General features: G+C 44.3%; 1 protein-coding gene across 1 annotated transcript in view; it reads right to left on the minus strand.

Annotated features, from left to right (window-relative positions):
* Positions 1 to 909: 909 nt before the first annotated feature.
* Positions 910 to 20,773, minus strand: part of anln2 (anillin, actin binding protein 2) — a 31,908-nt gene continuing 12,044 nt past the window's right edge. Inside the window, exons 10-23 of the mRNA XM_063197736.1 lie at positions 20,504 to 20,642; positions 19,915 to 20,050; positions 18,734 to 18,925; positions 16,896 to 17,022; positions 16,460 to 16,508; positions 15,266 to 15,331; positions 14,249 to 14,281; positions 12,252 to 12,273; positions 10,239 to 10,348; positions 8,744 to 8,797; positions 7,076 to 7,162; positions 4,758 to 4,865; positions 3,909 to 4,054; positions 910 to 2,615 (exon numbers count right to left, since the gene is read on the minus strand). Coding sequence (XP_063053806.1) covers positions 2,438 to 2,615; positions 3,909 to 4,054; positions 4,758 to 4,865; positions 7,076 to 7,162; positions 8,744 to 8,797; positions 10,239 to 10,348; positions 12,252 to 12,273; positions 14,249 to 14,281; positions 15,266 to 15,331; positions 16,460 to 16,508; positions 16,896 to 17,022; positions 18,734 to 18,925; positions 19,915 to 20,050; positions 20,504 to 20,642 — 1,447 coding nt within the window. The 3' untranslated portion in view covers positions 910 to 2,437. The remainder of the gene's footprint in view (positions 2,616 to 3,908; positions 4,055 to 4,757; positions 4,866 to 7,075; positions 7,163 to 8,743; positions 8,798 to 10,238; positions 10,349 to 12,251; positions 12,274 to 14,248; positions 14,282 to 15,265; positions 15,332 to 16,459; positions 16,509 to 16,895; positions 17,023 to 18,733; positions 18,926 to 19,914; positions 20,051 to 20,503; positions 20,643 to 20,773) is intronic.

Raw genomic sequence — 20,773 nt, forward strand, 5'->3', positions numbered from 1 at the left:
AGCGGCAGGTTGCCAGATCCGTGGACAGAGCGCGCAGAGGCAGTTCCATAGCGCGCGCGTGCCGTCTCCAAGCGCAGCGGTGGAATCCGCTGTGGTCACTGCCGAACACAACAGGCAGCATGTGCGCATTATTGCTGGGTAAGGCGTTTTAGCACGCAGCTCGGGATAGGCGGAAATAAATAAATAATGCCCCCGACATGAGTCATAATGGAATGTGTTAAAACAACTGGCCTATCGCTTTCCATCACCAGCCATGGATGTAACGCATTTTAGTATTTGGAATGAACATATCCCTGGGTTGTTCACAGTCAGTCTTCACTTTAACAGTGAGTTCAGTGGTCACAAGCATTGGAGCTCTAGTGAGAGTTTGGTGGGCTAGTTCAGATCCAACATAGAAACGGGTGATCAACCAGACTGTGACTTAAGGTGTTTGTTTTCAATTCAAAATGTGAAAATGTGATGATGTTAAAGTTAATAGAATTAATAGAATAGCAGAATGGGCATACGGAGATTTGTTCTTTATGTTTTGCCCATCAAGCCTGTATCTTGCATTTGAAATTACACTACAGTATATTGGCTGCCAGGGAGGTAATGTTGCTTCAATAAGGCGTCTCCACTCTACCATAAAAGTTCCACCTTATTTCCAGGAAATGTGCCCATTTACTCAAGTCAGATTAAACTCAACTGAGTAGTCACATGATGACTCAAAGACTCGAAATGACAAACCTCATGAGATTCTTTTGAAAGTTGCTTTGGTTATAAAGCGTCTGCCAAATGAAATGAAATGCAATGTAATGTAATTTGTAGACAATGTATCCACACAGCCACAACAAAACCACATGGTTGTTCAGTGTTCATTTTTCTGCACAACTAATTTGCAAATAGGGCCAAAAGAAAGACCCCTTCAAATAAAGGTCTGGATAGATAGGTGTTTTATTGACATGAACACAACACATACATCGGACAGCAAAGGAAGTCATACCTATTACAGAAGTCACAAAAATAGCAAATATAGATACAGATCTGGAAAAAAGACACACAGACACAGAATGAGGAATCATTATAAATATAGGAAAACAAATCTTCAACCCCAGACTTCAATCTGCCCTTTTGCAGATTCTCCTTCACAAAGTCCCACTTTTAAGTTTAGGAGCAGCCCTTCAATCATCTAGACTAAATACCAGAGTATGCAGATGCAACAGCTACAACACGCCACTAAATGGCTGTTGCATCCACTCCCAATGTCCCAACACATTTTATGTAGTCAGGCTACAACTGTATACAGTACTTCCACTCCCAAATAGGTAATGAAGTCAAATCTATTGCATCCCAAATACATGTATGTAGTGCAGTAAAAACTATTGCTTCCCAAAATATATAGTGCAGTTGAATCCATTGCTTCCCAAAGTTTGGCAAAAGCGAACAAAGTTATGCACCAGAGGGCGCATCCCATGATTGGGGCCTGTGCTCACTCCAAAACCACCTAACTGAGCCGATAACAAGCAGCATACACTACTTTTAGAATGCAATACAAAACATTATATTGATTACATGAAAACATACAAGGCAGTAAATGTATTGCACGATATAAAACAAGTTTGGCTTCATCTTATATGTCTTTGTTTCTCCAACGTTTACACATCAAAATGTCCATGTACAATAAACTAATTTATAATTATGGCTACATAACGGAAAATCTGTTCTATTTCTTCTTCCCTTTTCTGATTTCCAACATAACTAAATCACTTCATCTTTGCAGTTTTATGCCTAGGTTAATGTCATTGCGTAGTAAAATAAATTGCCACTAGATGGCACTGTAGTGAAATAACTGAATGGTCAACTGCTGTATCTCTCCCTAGTAGTGTCATTCATTTGTTTTATTCCTAGTATCCCTTAACAAATTCGTTTTTTTTTCTTTTTTTGAACAATACATTTTCCCCTTCAGTCCTTAATTTCCTCCTGGGGATCAATAAAGTTACTCTACTCTACTCCTGTTCCAGTTAATTGTGCATGCGTGTGCAATGTGTGTGTGTGTGTGTGTGCGTGTGCGTGTGCGTGTGCAGTGTGTGCGTGCGCGTGTTTCATCCCAAGGGTTGCTGTGGACATAATAAGTCATCATTGATAAAGCAGTAGCAGACCCTACAGACAGTCTCCCTCTTCTGGCTGAGCTCCAAAGCTGTTGGCTTGGCTTGGCTTGGGAGGATTTCCGTGAAGGGAGAGGAGGATAAGTGTTGGGCGGTAGAAAAATATGGATTCATACGAGTCCATTTGTGTGTGTAAGTATGTGTGTGCAATGTGTACAGTAGGTGTGTGTGTGTAAGCCACTACAGAATGCTCTCCCTGATGCTGCTGTGTGTGTGTGTGTGTGCGTGTGCGTGTGTGTGTGTGTGTGTGTGTGTGTGTGTGTGTGCGTGTGCGTGTGTGTGTGTGTAAGCCACTACAGCATGCTCTCCCTGATGCTGCTGCTGCGGGCCTGGGTGCCTCTGTGCCCTGAGGCCCGGTCTTGGTTCTGGTTCTGGTCCGGAGGGGTCCAGGTGCTGAGGTCCAGCAGGGCCTGGTTAAGCCTCTCCATCCACAGCCCACGCTCCTCAGCCGTGTCCGCCGCAAACCAGCGCCTGGCACACAACGCAAGGACGCACACACACACACACAATACACACATGTAATAAAATACACAAACTTCAAGAGAAGTCAAATTACACATCACAAGAGTAACATATTACAAATCATCATCAAACCTCACTTTTCGTAAGAACACTCATACACACACGACATCAAGAGGACACACATTAAACACACACTGTTCTGTAGACACATGGCACTGAATTCACATCCTCACTGCAGGAGATAAGACATTAAACACACTATAGACCCGTTGACGGTTTGTAAACAGATATGACATAATTTGGCTGCGTGTGCATCATTGGAGCTAAATCGACCATGCACCGTTCATTTGTACAGAAACTACCAAGGTGTTTTTTCCAAAATAAGAAAATGGATGGTCACGATAACTTCAGATATGCAGTGGGTACCACAGACACAGCCGTTCCTGATGATGTCCTCAGTCCAGTCATTAGTTTAATGTCTTGTAACAACAAACATCTTTTTTTTTTTTATTTTTTTTTTAAAGGAAACTCCAACTCCCATTGTCATTGTGACACAGCACTTCACAGCACACAAGTGAACACTGCACACTGCACACAACGAAATTGCATTTATGCCTCACCCGTGCAAGGGGGCAGCCCTCAGTGGCGCCCCATGGGGAGCAGTGCGGTGGGACGGTACCATGCTCAGGGTACCTCAGTCATGGAGGAGGATGGGGGAGAGCACTGGTTGATTATTCTCCCCACCAACCTGGCGGGTCGGGAGTCGAACCGGCAACCTCTGGGATGCAAGTGTGACGCCCTAACCGCTCACCCATGACTGCCCTCATATGCTTCTGGAACAGCCTCTTCCCTCTCAATAGCATAACAAAAAATAGAGATTCCGAAAAGTACAGTTATCAACGTACACACTTCAGGACAGTAGGTCTTCTCTCTTTAGGTCTGCACTGTCTGTTCGTATGTGTGTGTGTTTACAGCCAGTTTTACATTCAGCCTCCCCACTTCCCATGTTACCCATGCCTGCAGTTCCCCTATCAGTGACAGAGCGTAGCCTATTCATTCTGAATGGAGTCTGCACTCATCCGTTGGCGCCCCTAGAGTGCAGTACCACCCGTAAGAGTGGAGTCTCTCGTAATACCCTTAAAACCTCTCCGATGTGTGAGTCAACGATGTGCACGCATTCAGTGAGGACGTCGATTCTGAACGGGTCAATTGGGAGGAGACATAGCAGGAGGAGGAGCAGACTTCAGACACATTCTGTGTGTTTTGTGTGTGTGTATGTAATGTAAGTTTGGTCTGACTTACTTGTTTAGTGCGGAAGCGTCCTCAGCCTCCTCCTCCTGAGTGTCGTTGACAAGTTCAAAGGTCAAAGGTCGTGCACAGGAGCCCGATTTGACCGGCCTCACAGACTGGCCCCTGAAGTTGGCAAGGGCGATACTGCCCTCTGCAGGCTGCAAGAGCAAAGACACCCAGAGACACGAACGTCATATGGTGAAGAAATCTAATGGTTAAAATGCATTGGCAATGTGGGTGAACGCAAGTGAAGTGAAGCGAAGGCAAATGGGGAAAGCTGAGGTATATTTAATCACTCGATGCAAATGTGGAGCAAATTACGGTATGTCGGACGACGGCCAATGAAATCAACAACATATGGTTTCAATTTGATTTCATTGGCTGCTACGATCTACTGGCCTTTGAGCTGTTAAGAGTCATAGTTCATGTATTTTCCATACAATGCACACAGCATAGGCATCCAGAACCACAGGGGGTGAATGTCAAACATCCTTTTTTTCAGTTCAGGGATCAGCATATCATCTGGAGGTCCTCAATTAATCAATATATGTCTCATTTTAGAGCGATTGCTATTGGATCAACAGTGTTTGGCAGGCCAGTATGTTTTTAGTAACTTAACTTAGTAACTTTTTAAACTTTTATTAGACTGTGCTGCCCTAACAGCTTATGGACCTAGACGACTAGACTATATAGGCCATGTTGTGTTTTGTGTGTCTTTAATGTGCATTTACATGTGGATTGTGGAGAAGTGTCATGCAAGACAAATTTCTGTACAAACAGACAATAAAAGTTTATCTTATCTTAAAAAATGTGAGGTATTTTTCGGCACTTGGCCTTTGTAGGGCTTTGCAAGTGACTCACCTTGCTGTCCCTCTCGTTGGGGTGGTTCCAGTAGTGCAGACAGGAGTCGGCCAGCACGAAGAAGAGCCGATGCCAGGAGCCCAGGCCACTGATGTCCTTAAACATGGTCTACAGGCACAAGGAGCACATGTAGATAAGCCAGACTGATGTCCTTAAACATGGTCTACAGGCACAAGGAGCACATGAAGACTTCAGATGCAAAACCCCCAACTCCATTTCTGAAGACCTGCAATTCTATATTTTTAGAGAACCCCGTTGTTGGTTTGGTTTACATTCATGTACTTGATAATACATATAAATAGTTATATTACATAAATAAAATTTAAAAATATGCAATTAGGGGGTTTTGCATCTGAACTCTTCACATGTAGATAAGCCAGACTGATGTCCTTAAACATGGTCTACAGGCAGAAGGAGCACATGTAGATAAGCCAGACTGATATCCTTAAAGGATAACTTCAGCCAACTTCAACATACAGTTGTATGTTTACACTACCCTTAACTTGTCAGTACCTGAGAATTTTTCCCCCCTTTAGCCTTTTCTGAGATCCTGGTCAATGGTGGCAGGCGTTTGTTTACATTTCAAAAAAACATCTTGATTTACTCCCAATAACATCCAAAAGGTTAAGCTATGCAACATCAGCAGACAACTAGCAAACAGCGATATCTTTTGGCATAATATTTGGAGAACGTTTTTAATGTAAACAAAATCTAACCCCCCCACTAGAATAGCTCAGATCTCGGAAAGGGCAGAGTCGAAAAATGCAGCATCACCGGGTACTGACAGGTCAAGGGTAGTGTGACCAGCCAATTCCAATATTGCTGTTGTATTGAAGTTATCCTTTAAACATGGTCTACAGCAGTGGTTCCCAACCGTTTTTGGCATGGGACCCCATTTTGTCATCCCAAATTTCTGGGGACCACATACACGTTTTTTTCACAACAAAAACAAAAACATGGCTGAGCTACACAAGTTGTAGAGTATTAAGAGTGTAGGTTTTTGAGCATTCTATAAAAAGAATGCGTTCTACAGTGCAAGATTCTACAATTCCATATTGTATTGAATGACGCCCAGAATTCTATAGAACTTTCACTGCCCGAACATTCCCATCACAGGTTAAACCTATAGATATTTAAGGACAATCTAAGATTGTAAGTACAGTAGTGTTTCAAAGAGGATATTGACTATTTATAGTTATATTAATTAGTAATATTCATCAGTATTCTTTTTTCACACACCTTCAGACATTTTATGTGACCCTATTTGAATTCCAGGCGACCCCAAATGGGGTCCCGACCCCAGGGTTGAGAAACATGGTCTACAGGCACAAGACGCAGAGGGGAGTATTCCAGGAAACATATGGGCTTGATGCATCCTACTCCAATAGACAATTCTTTGGCGAGGCCACAGGCAGAGATGGGAGGAAGGATAATGAGATGTAGCCACAGCACAGACTCACCAGGAAGCCATGATGCGTCACCTCGGATAGCGCGTTCAGGCCGACTGAGAACCGTGCTGGAGCCCGTTCCCGCACCTAATCGTGAACCGACCGTCGTGTTCACGCCACAGATATTTGCGTCCGCCAACCGGAAAGTTGGTTCGCAATGCAAACCGCAAAATACTAGGTTTTTCTCTGCGAACCGTGACGACAGCGTGGCCGTCAGCAGGTTCATCCGTGTAACACAGTCACGTGGTATGGAAAAAGTTCAGAGCCCGGTATGAAGACAGACGGTTCGCAGACTTTAGTGCCGGACATAACTGGTGCGGGCACCGACACTGGCTCCGTTCTGGTCGGCCTGAAAGCCCTAACAGTGGAACTTGCTCTCGATGTTGAGATGGATTTGTCTATTGGAGCAAGACACCCCAAACTCTGCCTACACTATGCAAAGGAGGGGGCTCAAGTTTGGTCTCCTAAGGGGGCGTTGGTGATGACTTGCATAAGATGCGCGTTCAGGGCCAGATTAATGCACAGGCTAGATATGGCTGCAGCCTAGGTGCCCCGACCTGCTAGGGGGTCCCCCGATTGATCAGAAGTGAAAAATTATAGAACTATGACAAGGTGCAATATTAAAAAATAATCTGTCATGTTGAGTAGAGTTGGAAGGCATGTTATCCTTAATTCCAAGCACATGATTATGACACTGTATGTAAATTTGTCACGAAATTTGCTTTCTGGGGGGGCCCCACAGCAATCTGTAGCTTAGGGGCCCCAGACCATCTTAATCCAGCCCTGTGCGCGCTACCACCATCTACAGCACAAGGCCACAGGCAGAGATGGGAGGAAGGATAATGAGATGTAGCCACAGCACAGACTCACCAGGAAGCCATGATGCGTCACCTCAGAGTGGAACTTGCTCTCGATGTTGAGATGGATGTGTCCTTCCAGAGGGGAGAGGAAGGGCACCTGAGGCACACAGGCAGACAGTCACAGAGAAATTTCGGCTTTTTTCGAACACCTCAGCTGGCAGGTGCGTCAGAGATGGCACCATGGGTCACTCAGCAATAGTTTAAAGAAACTCCCGCACACTGACCATTTCGCTGTTCTTTCTTTAATAAACGACGTTTCGGTACTACACCTTCATCTAAGGTGTGGTACCGAAACGTTGTTTTTTAAAGAAAGAACAGCGAAATGGTCAGTGTGTGGGAGTTTCTTTAAACTATAGACAGTCACAGAGACCATGTTTACATCACAGGTCTGCTGGACTAGAAAATAGTCTGGAAATGGTCACTCACTCACTAAATAGTACACCACATAGTATTGAGTACGGGACAAAACCAACAATAAACACCCGCCAACAGGCCAAAAGGCTGGTCAAAATGTAGTTTTGCTGATAGACAATAAAAGTTGCTAAGCACTTTGACCCACTGGGGGAGTGTGTTTGTCATAGTCATGTCACTTTCCCTCCATTAACCACTTTGCATAGAGCTGGGTTAAAACCTTATTGTCGCATAGAGCTGGGTTAAAACCTTATTGTCACTGCAGTGATAATGATCAAGTCATCATCTGTACTATACAATGGGAAAGAATGTGTGTGAAATTTAACTATGAGTATTATGTGCATGCACACACAATTTCAATCCATTTTTTTTTAAAAGCACTGGATTTCGGCCCAAGATCCGAGTCGATTTGAGTTTGACACCCCAGAGTTAGGGCGTCCGACTTGAATCCCAAAAGGTTGCCTGTTCGACTCCCAACCCGCCATACGTGATTAACTAGAGCTCTCCCCCATCCTCCTTCATGACTCGGACACCCTGAGCATAGTACCGTCCTGCCGCACTGTTCCCTTGGGGCGCCATTTGGGGCTGCCCCCTTTTGCACGGGTGAGGCATAAATGCAATTGTGTTGTGTGCCGTGAGCACTGTGTGCTGTCGAGTGCCAGGTAGGCTTTTTTATGATGTAGTTGAGTGTTTTCAGCAAAAAGCCAGTAGGCCCATTTGCACAAAGAGGCTATTAAAACTACAGAGTGAATGAATGAACATTTTCAGTCATAGGCCAAAATATTTCATTTGAAACAGATCACCAAGTGTAAAATGCTATATGGTTCAAGGAAAATAGTGCGCTGTGCCGATCACTGTACATAGAATGGTTGTCCCTCATGTGCATGGGCTTTCAAACATCGATCCCAAACCTTAACATAGCTCTTTGGCTCTGTGCCATACATTCTGAAAAGATTCGTTTTCAAGTCCATGGCACTCAAAGAGTTGATATCAAGTCAATTGCGTTTTTTTAAAGGGGGATGGGGCCTAACACGTTGATCTGGTATGTTTGTTGTTCACATGGACAAAGAATTCAATTTTTTTTATGGCTCTTGAAAAAACACTCAAACGTTGAAAAAAGCCTGGCAACCCCCTGGTCTGAATTTGGAAATGGCTGGCATGCAATGACACTACTTAGGTTGAACCATATCACAAGTGTGGAAATAATACAGGCCTATAATTGTGTGAGTGAGCATGAGTGCACGGAAAGGAAAATTAGTGTGGACACCTTATCCTGAAACTCATCACCCAGCAGTTTCCTGATTTTGCCATCAAGCTTCATCTAGGATGAGAGGAGGGGAAAAAAGAAAGACACGGGGTAGAAACAGGAAAGTCAGGGGGAGAGGAAGAGGAGGAAGAGGAGGAGGGGGAGAGGGGAGATTATAAAATACCAACACACCGCGCTAGGGCTGGGCAATAGGACGATATATATCGTTATCGTGATATAAAAGTGTATATTGTGACCTTTCCCCTATATCGTTTATATTGTGATAGTAATTTTATCAGTTGTATACAATTGAATATCATTTAATTACATTTCATGTTGTCACAATACACACTATAAGTTCATGTAACTGTAAAAATAAGAGAGGTTGTTTTGCGACATGAAAGTGCAAATAAAGAGAATAACTGAAAACGTATGTAATTGTGCTATATCGTGAGATATATCGTTACGTGATCGTAAGTAATCCATATCGTGATATAGTTTTTTTCCTTATCGCCCAGCCCTACACCGCTCCACAGTGCAATACACACCACCACTCCAGTGTCAACACCACAATCACTTTATAGTACTAAGGGATGCAAATTATCGATTAATTCATTAATCATTAGTTGATAGCCTTATCGATCAACTTACGCTTAATTGATAAGGCTGCATTTTCCCCCCCGAAATCTCAATGTTTCTCAAAAAAAAACTACTAACGAATAAAAAAAAATACCACATTTAAATTAATTCTATTTCAATTCTTTAATCCAAAGGTGATTTAAATATTCCCACTATTCACACCCCTCTTCACATACCCATTTCACCTGGGTCTCTTGTCAGTTGAATTGTCGATTAATTGCGATTAATGTTTTTTAATCGATTAACGCATTGATCGATTAAAGTCGATTAGTCGATTAATCGTTTGCATCCCTACTTTATAGCACAAACAGAAGGTCAAATCAAACACACATACATTATTTTCTCATACATAGGCCATTCTGTAGCACAGCACCACAAATTGATGGTGATAGGTGCACATGCAGATCAACAAATAGACACACAGAGCTCTTGTACGAATTGAACAAGATGTGGGAGATACAATCTTGACATTATGGACATTCCTATTGTGTTAACGGATGCATTTGACCAGTTTACATAGTAACTTATAGGTCTAGCTATTTATTGTGTGTATTTGTTGTACTGTATGTGTTTTTATTATCGGCCTATATGTATTTATGCCATTCTGCTGTGCTGTAAGTCAAATAAACTTTTTTAAGGACATTAAAGCTTTCAAGTCAAGTCAAGTCAAGTCAAGTGTACTGGCTATAACTCTTTGACCATAGCACCACACAATGATACTCGATGGTAACTACTGCATTTTCTATGTGCCATCAGCCTAGCATTCACCTTTAAACATTGTTAGAATAAAACATATGTTAAACTGTTTCTGCACACACATTTGCCATAGAAAAAGACAAAGTAGTAGACAGAGAGAGAGAGAGAGAGATAATGATACCTTGTCGAGGGGGAACTTGGTCTGTCCGAGGGAGGCCAGGGTGATCTTGTGGCAGCCCACAAGGGAGAACTTGCTGGGCCTCCGGGCCCCCAGGCTGCTTGGACCTGCAGCTGGTTGAAGCACACACGGCAGCTAGTTCAACTGCTATTCCCATAACTGTGTGTGTGTGTGTGTGTGTGTGTGTGTGTGTGTGTGTGTGTGTGTGTGTGTGTGTGTGTGTGTGTGTGGGGTGGGGGTGTGGGGGCTGAGTCTTATTGGGAATACACAGAAGGGGGTATGCAACACTAGCCTGGTTCACACCAGACGGTGTATGTGTAGCTTTGGCGCCCCCTGGCGGAGCAGAGCTACACACACTACCTACACACACACCGTCTGGTCTGAACCAGAGCCATCTAATAACAGAGTTGCGCAAACCGGGGACCAGGAAGTCGGTTGGTGATGTGATTCGCGTAGATTAAAATGTTTCTTAACAGTAAACTTCTGTTCGTTGGAAACTAACACAGAACCATCACATACCAAACAAAGATTAAGTACAAACAAATTACATGACCTTTACCACATTTTCTGTGTTATACCGCCACCTCCTGGAACTAAGTAACTTCTAATAGAACTAAAGTCAATGGGGATTTCCATGTTAACTCTCCGTGAGGCTCCATGAGAGCCGCCATTGCTGTGGAAAGATTGGTCCATAGAGGTCTATGGGAGTGGCGTAACTCTGTTATTAGATGGCTCTGGTGTGAACCAGGCTAATGCAACACAACTTCCAACTCAGCCTCAAATATTTGTATGTGCTCTCATCACTCTAGTCCAGTGTTTCTCAAACTTTTTCAGACCGAGGACCACTTTGTCCCCCCAAAAATGATCAGGGACCACCTGTCAACTGAATTGGCAGTTGATGGGTGCTAATTTGACACTGCTAATTTTGATGCAGATCTCTTACTTTTTATTCACATTATAAACCTGTCTTATTGTGTTGAAAACATGAAAATGTTACAAATATAGCCTACTGCTAGCTTATCTTGGAAAAGTAGAAATCCCCTCGCGGACCACCTGAGCTCTGTCACGGACCACTAGTGGTCCCCGGACCACACTTTGAGAATCACTGCTCTAGACCAGTGTTTCTCAACCTTTTTTTAGGCGAGGCACCCTTTCAATTCATGAAAAATTTCAAGGCACCCCAAACCAACAAGCCGTAACATGGCATCGCATCCGATACCACACAAGCTTAGAAAAATAACACATTTGGAGACGTCACACGACCTACGTTCGAAGTTGCAGCTGACTGGGGCGACCTACTATATTTACTTTATTGTGCGTAATTGGCAGATGAAAGATTGCACTGACTAGCATTAACTTATCAATTTAGACGAACATGTATTCTATTACATAATTTATTTATCAGTCACGTTTCCGCGGCTCCCCTGAGGGGGGCCCGCGGCATCCCAGGGTGCCATGGCACCCCTGTTGAGAAACACTGGTCTAGTCACCTGAAATGTAGGCCCACTACCCCCGATGACACCCAGGCACAGACACCATGGCGTCATTCCACCACTGCCAATATTCCATTTTCTATTCCTGCAAATACACAGGGCACACAACCTCTGCACTGACGCACATTGTCTACAAATGGCTCAATTTTAAAGATGCACTAAGTTAGTTCTATTTAGTTTTGTCAGACTGGTCATCCGAAACTCATTAGGATGGCGGTTAAAAAAAACACCTTTTTTAACACCTATTGGAAAGCAAAGTCTTCTTAAAGAGAGATGGACCCTACCTCCAAACCTGCTCTGTGAAATTCTAACACACAGATGGTGGAATGGTGACGACTACAATCATGCCTTTCACTCAGTAATAAGCTCATCAACCAATGAGATTTGGGTTGTTGTTTTCTTTAAAAAAAACATGATTCTAAATTTTTGAGGAAAATTACTTGAATGTTGCTTTTACATAGTCACAAGCTTAACAAAACACACTGGGAGAGAGGACAACAAGACATAATATTAATAACCATACCATTTGCCTGCTGGTGAGATCTCTGGGGGGAATAAAAGAGAAAGAAACAGCAATCAGATCAACCACGAGAGAGAGAACCATTTATGTGTGTGAACCATGTACTGTCAATGGTCAACCGTAACTCGGGCCATTCGTGAAGTCTTTACGAGAAAAACAGAAAAAAATCAACTTCAAGCCTCGTGGTGCCATTACGAATAGCCTCGTTTCTCGTGGTTAGGTGACGAAAGGGGGAACTGACAATTGGGGTAGTTTGGTTCTGGGGGGAAGAATAATGCGGACGGACGTCAACAATCAAGCGTGAGTGAAGGCTAACTGGAAACGACGGTAATCAAACATTTCAAACAAGTGATTTACGGTTAAGTTTAGGGTTAAGGTTAGGGACAATGTTGGAGGAAGGGAGACATGGCATGAAGCTGACACAACGACAGCGCTCCCCTCCCGGAATGCACGCTGCTCGGGTGGTCTCTCTCTCTCACTCGCTCTCTCTCGCCCTCTCTCGACGACAGTGCGCGTTGCCCAACTACGAAAAATTAGGCTATCTCGTAGCGGCACCACGAAGCATACAGTTGATTTTCCCTGAGACTGGGCTCAATGGTGTGAACAATAAAATGAGTGAATTGGAAATTAAAATACATACTGAAAGTCATAAATTCAAATGCTTGTTGAGCTAAGCAAGCGAGTGAGCGAGCAAGTAATTAAGTAATAAATGTGAATTTTTGGGTTTCATTATTTCATCTTATTTAATTATTTTTTGTTTTTAACATTGTTGTTACTCTAACTGTTCAGCACATTGAGCTGCATGTCCTGTATGAAATTTACAACACAAATACAGTTATTATTATTGTTATTATTAATTATGCCCAAGCATTTACTAGCAAAATGTACCCAATTGGGTGACTCAACAAAGTCATGTGTACTGACCAACGTTATGCATGCCATGGTCTACTATTACCAGGCTGGCACAACCATCTTCTTCAGCCCTGTAGTGTGAAGTGTATCGGTGGTGTAGTGTGACGTGTATCGTGGTGTAGTGTGACGTGTGTCTGTGCAGTAGTGTGACGTGTATGCTGTGGTGCAGTGTGACGTGTATCGGTGGTGTAGTGTAGTGTGACGTGTATCGGTGCTGTAGTGTGACGTGTATCGGTAGTGTAGTGTAGTGTGACGTGTATCGGTAGTGTAGTGTGACGTGTATCGGTGGCGTAGTGTGACGTGTATCGGTGGCGTAGTGTGACGTGTATCGGTGGCGTAGTGTGACGTGTATGCTGTGGTGCAGTGTGACGTGTATCGGTGGTGTAGTGTAGTGTGACGTGTATCGGTGCTGTAGTGTGACGTGCGTCGGTGGTGTAGTGTGACTTGCGTCGGTGGTGTAGTGTGAAGTGTATCGGTGGTGTAGTGTGACGTGTATCGTGGTGTAGTGTGACGTGTGTCTGTGCAGTAGTGTGACGTGTATCGGTGGCGTAGTGTGACGTGGTGGTGTAGTGTGACGTGTGTGTGTGGTGTAGTGTGACGTTTATCTGTGGCGTAGTGTGACGTGTATCGGTGGCGTAGTGTGACGTGTATCGGTGGCGTAGTGTGACGTGTATCGGTGGCGTAGTGTGACGTGTATCGGTGGTGTAGTGTGACGTACGGATGTAAATAAAATCGAAATGTATCGATGTATCGGAAGTATCGGCCGGCGATTTAATCGAATCGCATCGTATTGTGGGGCATTCTTAAGAATCGAAAAGAATCGAATCACTGGCCCCTGTGCAATGCCCTAGCTCCATAACACAATAGTAGTGGAAAAGTAATTGGAAAAAAATCAAATTGAACCGAATGGCATCGTTTCGTATCGTGGGGAATTCTTTAGTATCGAAAAATAATCGAATCCCTGATTTAAGAAATCGATATCGTATCGTATCGTCATGAAGGCTGTGATTTACACCCCTAGTGTGAAGTGTATCTGTTGTGTAGTGTGTGACGTGTATCGGTGGTGTAGTGTGAGGAAGTGCATCTACCTTCAGGGTCTTGATGAGCTTCTTGGGGGTAACCTGCACAGGCACAGAGTTGGAGAATAGGCTCATGAGAGCACCCCTCACGCACACACATACACATAATCACACAGGTAGACAATAGTACACACACACACATAATCACACAGGTAGACAATAGTACACACACACACACACACACACACACAGGTAGACAATAGTACACACACACACAGGTAGACAATAGTACACACACACACAGGTAGACAATAGTACACACACACACACACACACACAGGTAGACAATAGTACACACACACAGGTAGACAATAGTACACACACACACACGTAGACAATAGTACACACACACACACACGTAGACAATAGTACACACACACACACACGTAGACAATAGTACACACACACACACACACACAAACACACACACACACAGGTAGACAATAGTACACACACACACACACACAGGTAGACAATAGTACACACACACACACACACAGGTAGACAATAGTACACACACACACACACACAGGTAGACAATAGTACACACACACACACACATAATTACACAGGTAGACAATAGTACACACACACACACATAGTCACACTGGTAGACAATAGTACACACACACACACACGTAGACAATAGTACACACACACACACAGGTAGACAATAGTACACACACACACACACACACACACACACACACACACACACACACACACACACACACACACACACACACACACACACACACACACACACACACACACACACACACACACACACACACACACACACACACACACACACACACACACACACCAGGGATGGAAATAAGCACCCGTCCACCTGCCAATGACGGGTACATTTCAGTGGTGACTGGTAAACTGTTCAACCCACCAGTCACTTTGACTGGTAAAAACAGTGAGTGACTGGTAGATTTTGAAATTTACCTGCCACCGTGACTGGTGGGGAAAAATGCAAGTTCCACCCCTGGTACACATACACACAGTTGTACTCACCCGCTGTTTGGACTGCTTGCGATACAGCGTCATGCTGTCATCACACTGGGCATTAGGGGTGTCGGACTGCACACGGAAAGACACAGACACAGACACAGACACACTTTTCACGGGGATCGATAAAGCATCTTGACTCCATTATGGTAAATAACAGCTAAATACCACTATTCCATACAATATCCCCCACCCCCGCCCCACACATAAGTGCAGCACTTTGTCAACCATTCTGCTACATTTTTGCAGCCTGGGATGCATTCCAGTGAAAATGCTGCATATGATATATTGCACCGAAAATGTGCAATGACTGTAAATAGGAAGAATATGTCCGTCAGCGGATGACAGAAGGCCCATTGACATGTGTAATAGTGTAGGTTTGGTTTAAAAAGTGGTGGGGACAAATTATCTATAGTAAATATTTTCACATTGTCTTTGTTATAAAGTTGTGGGGAGACTGCAAGATCATCTCAGAAGTGGAATAGAGTTGTCCCCACCATCCACCCCATAAACATGTGTGAATTCAGACTAGAACACACTCATGGGTAGGGCGGACATGGGCAAGCTGTTAGGGCGTCAGACTTGTAACCCAAAGGTTGCCGGTTCGACTCCGGTGGGGGGAGTAAATGACCAATTGATCCCATCCTCCTCCATGACTGAGGTACCATGAGCACCGTCGTACTGCTCCCTTGGGGCGCCATTGGGGGCTGCCCCCTTGCACGGGTGAGGCATAAATGCAATTTAATTGTGTACAGTGAACACTTGTGTGCTGTGGAGTGCGTTATCACAACGACAATGGAAGTCGGAGTTTCCCAGTTGGGCTTTCACTCACACAGTAAAACATGGACCACCAGACAGTGTCCTCATGTAGTAACCAGAAAACATACAATCGTGCCGACAATGGGGTCTGTACCATTGCATTACATTATGCAGATGCTTTTCAACCAAAGAGATTTACAATCAAGGACATCACAGGAAAGAGCACAGGATATGTACAGAACAGAAAGGAGAAAGTGCACAGGAAATATGCAGAACAACAAGTGCAGATGCTAAGTAGGGTTAATTTTGTTAAAAGTATGTTAGCACAGGGTGTTAAGTAAAGAAAAGCTTCCATTAAGCACCTCAAAATCTCCATCACCCTTGCTTATAGACAATAAACGATCCTCAAAGCAGACGCTTGAGGCTCTGACTACTACTTACCATACTGTAGACCTCCACGTCGATTTCAAAAGTGGAGCGGATATGCTCTCTTGACAAACAAAATAGGAGAGAGTGAGAGTGAAAGAGAAAAGAAGTTATTCATTTGACAGCACGTGCTGTATGGCATTACAGTAACACCTGCTTCAGTGGGAAGACATAGAATTGTTGTGATCAATTGTACTGTGATCAATCTCCCTCCCTCTCCCTCACACACACACTCAATCACTCTCTCTTTCACAAACACACACAAAAGTGTGACCCCTCCGTGTGTGTGTGTGTGTGTGTGTTTGTGTTTGTTTGTGTGTGTGTTTGTGTGTGTTTGTGTGTGTGTTTGTGTGTGTGTGTGTGTGTGTGTGTGTGTGTGTGTGTGTGTGTGTGTGTGTGTGTGTGTGTGTGTGTGTGTGTGTGTGTGTGTGTTTGTGTGTGTGTCTCTTACAGGCTAACAAGAACGGTGAATGAGATGGTGTCCCCCTTGGCGTCGGCGGCGGTTGCCAAGGGCGTGGCCAGGATGTTGTTAGGGCCGTAGCGGAACAGGATGAAGAAGTAGTGCGAGGGCCGACCAGCTGCAGGAGACAGGAGACGAGAGAGATCAGCACACGCACGCAGGCACGCACGCACGCAAGCCAAGGCAAGTTTATTTGTATAGCGCATATCATACACAGGTGCAACTCAATGTGCTTCACAAAATTAACAAATGCAAAAAGAAAGGAAACAGGGAAGAAAGAAGGAAATAAATTTGAGTCAAAGAACATTTAAAACATTAAGATAAAACACAAGGTAAAAAAATAATAATAATACTAAAATAAAAAATAAAATAAACATAAACATAAAAAAATAAGAATTTAAGCTAGGGGAAAGCATCTGAGAACAGCTTTGTCTTGAGTCTAGATTTAAAGCCATCAATAGTGGGTGCATTTTTTACGTCATCTGGAAGCTGGTTCCAAAGCACACACACGCACGGACAGTGAGATAACCGACTGACTGGAGGAACCATAACATTGTGTATAACCCCCCCCCCAAAACTCTAACAGCGGACCGCACTGAATCTACAGCATATCTCTGGCCCTCGAATAATTGATCCCCAGTGAAGGGGGCTGACCCTTTATTGGGAGGAATTTGGAAAAACACTCTGGCCCTCTGGGACTTTTAATTGAGTTCCCCTGGTGTATACACTCTGACGCACGTGCACACACACAGAAACATGAACGCAGGTGCAGGTGCATGCGTAATGAGAGCAGCCATATCGATCAAGCTCTCTCTAAAAGCAAGAGTAAAAATGCCATGTTCCTTATGGTAGAGTATCTCAACCTTTTTTTTTAGGAGAGGCACCCTTTCAATTCCTGAAAAATGTCAAGGCACCCCTAAGCAACAAGCTGTAACATGGCATCGCATCGGATACCACAAAAGCTTAGAAAAGTAACACAACCTACGTTCGAAGTACGTACGTTCGTTATTTATCAGCCACGTTTCCGCGGCACCCCTGAGGGGGTCCTGCGGCACCCCAGGGTGTCCCGGCACCCTGGTTGAGAATCACTGCCTTATGGCATGGTGCATACCAATGGAAGTTACCCTTAGGTGAAAATCTGGGTGTCTGGGTGACTATGTAAAGCCTAAAACCACAGTTTCTAAACGTAACACTTTTCTAAGGACCTGCAGGAACCCTGATTAAAGTGTAATGTCCCTCTCTCTATATATTGTATGGAAAAATGCTTTGATACATATATAGGCAGCTGTGGCCTAGTGGTTAGAGAGTTGGTCTTTCAATCTAGGGGTTGTAGGTTCGAATCCCCCCTGACCTCTCACCACATCTCCATCCATGGCTGAAGTGCCCTTGAGCAAGGCACCTAACCCCACATTGCTCCAGGGACTGTAACCAATACCTTGACAAATAATAACTGTCAGTCGCTTTGAATAAATGAAATTGTCAGCTAAGTGCAATGTAATGCAATATATATTAAAAAAAACAGTGTCGCGTTTTGCTTTCCTTTTAGGCTGCGGAAAAGTTGCACCTGCTAAGTAAGACTTTTCAAGGTCTGCTGGCCACCATCCTTTGTGCTTTGCTTTTCTTAGTAGCGTTTTGGAGAGCATGCACATCCAAATTAACAGGTGCCGGACTTAAACACGATTAAATATGAAAAGAAAGAAGGTGCGCACACTGTTGCTGCTCCAGGTTTATTAACACGTTTCGACCATGCAGCCTGCCTGGTCTTCGTCAGGTGTATGTGAGTTTGTGTAACATGACAGTTCTTTGGTTCTGTCAATTGCTTTTCTTACCGTTTCGTGCGGAGCAGACAAAGTCCACCTTGAGGGGCAGGTGCACCTGGCTGATGAGGATGGACCCCCTACAGGGCTGTAGAGGGGGGGTGCTGGCGGTGCTGCTGGACTCCCCCTCCCCCTCCCCCTCCCTCTTCCTCTCCCCGGCCTCAAGCTGCTCCACCTGACTCAACAATGCCTCACGCTTCTCACCTGTAGAAAGAGGAGGGAGGGGTGCACATACGTACAGATAAGATACACATGCATGCAGCACTGAATCATTGATGTACAGTGTTTAAGCAAAGAAGGTGAATCTAACAAGAAGCGACATTTTGTTTCTTTTCCGGTATCCACTTAATGTCGGGTGAACGCCCCTTTAGGAGACCTTCGGTTAGGAGACCTTCGGAGTCTTGAGGTTGATAAGCAATGAAGTCCCCTTAGCGCTGTAGATGGCGGTAGCGCACGTCTTGCGCAAACACCTCAACAAGAGAAGAAGTAGGGGACAACGGCCCCTTAGGAGACCCAACTTGAGCACACGCTTTTGCATTGAGTGGGCGTGTTTTGCGATATCTTCCTCTGATTCAGTATTTTTGGTTTAAGTGTGTGTGTGTGTGTGTGTGTGTGTTGTAGTACAATGCCGTTGAGACAAGTGGTAGAGATGCTCCCGACCCTGACATGCTTTCACATATGTAAATATATATAAAATGCATTCAGATATATGGGTAAAGTGACGTATCAGCAGTAGCACATGTGCACCGTCTTGGACCCATAGAAGATGTAAGCGTATGTGTGTGTGTGTGACGGTGCGTTTCCGTGTGTGTGAACCAGGGCTTGACACTGACACCTGCCAACCAGCCAAATGCTGGTAAAACTTGGCTGTGGCTGGTAACAATTTCAGTGTCACTAGCCAATTTGGCAGGTAGCTTATTCTATGGTATGACATATCAGAATTCTGAGGTTAGATGTACAGTGTCATCAAATTCGTGGCTAGTAGAGTAGTTGGATGGCTAGTGACTCGGGAAAGCCACTAGCCACAGTGGTCGGCAAGCGAAGCAAAAAGTGAATGTCAAGCCCTGGTGTGAACCTACTGGAGATGAGTAGCAGTAGTACATGAGAGGGCGTGCCTCACCGTCTTGGACCCGTATAAGATGTAAGCGTGTGTGTGTGTGACGGTGCGTATACACACGTGTGCGTGAACCTACTGGAGATGAGCAGCAGTCTCTCTGCTTCGGCCTCCTCCACGGAGCCCTTCCCGTGCTGCTCGTCCACACAGCAGCTGAGGGCCTGCTGCGTCTGGGAGATCACCGTGGCCAGCTTGGCCGCCTCCTCCTTCAGAGCCTGAACGCACACGCACACGCACACGCACACACCTTACTTGTGTAGCATATTTTGAACATATTGGTAGGTCAATATGCCTCACAAAAATCAAAGCAAAAAAAAAAAAACAGCAAATGAAATTAGAATAAAGGCATATTTCTTGAGTAAAGTACAACCTTTTCAAGACCTGTGTGTGTGTGTGTGTGTGTGTGGTAAATTATTAACCGTGTTCTTGATGAAGCAAAGACGATCAAATCGATGCAGCAATTGATGTGCATGTGTGTTGCAAGGTGATTGGATTTGATTCATTAACAGACAGAATCTAAGATTTAAAAACTGGCAATGCAGGGGACAATGCAAAATGAGTTTAAAGTGTGGTCTTTAAAAGGAAGAACACTACAAGAAATAAATTAGTAACAACAATATAAACCTAAAAACAAAGATTAATAGTCTCACTAACACACACACACACACCTTGATTTTCTCTTTGGCGTTGACTGTAGGTGGTGGCTGGGGCTGGGGCGCGGCCGGGGTCTTCTCCTGCTCTTGTCTCCATGGCGTCACACGCATCACCTTCTGGCCAGAGCGCGCCTTTGAGCGGTACGCATCAACGCTGCACACACGCACACACACACACACACCCTGGTGTAAACACTTTAACTATGCGGTGGGTAATGCTTTATTCAGTTAATTCATTATACCATCTCAGCTGCGTCGCAAAAGAGGGCTGCTCTCCATATACTC

This window comes from Engraulis encrasicolus, chromosome 4 (genome assembly GCF_034702125.1).
Source record: "Engraulis encrasicolus isolate BLACKSEA-1 chromosome 4, IST_EnEncr_1.0, whole genome shotgun sequence".
Taxonomy (NCBI): domain Eukaryota; kingdom Metazoa; phylum Chordata; class Actinopteri; order Clupeiformes; family Engraulidae; genus Engraulis; species Engraulis encrasicolus.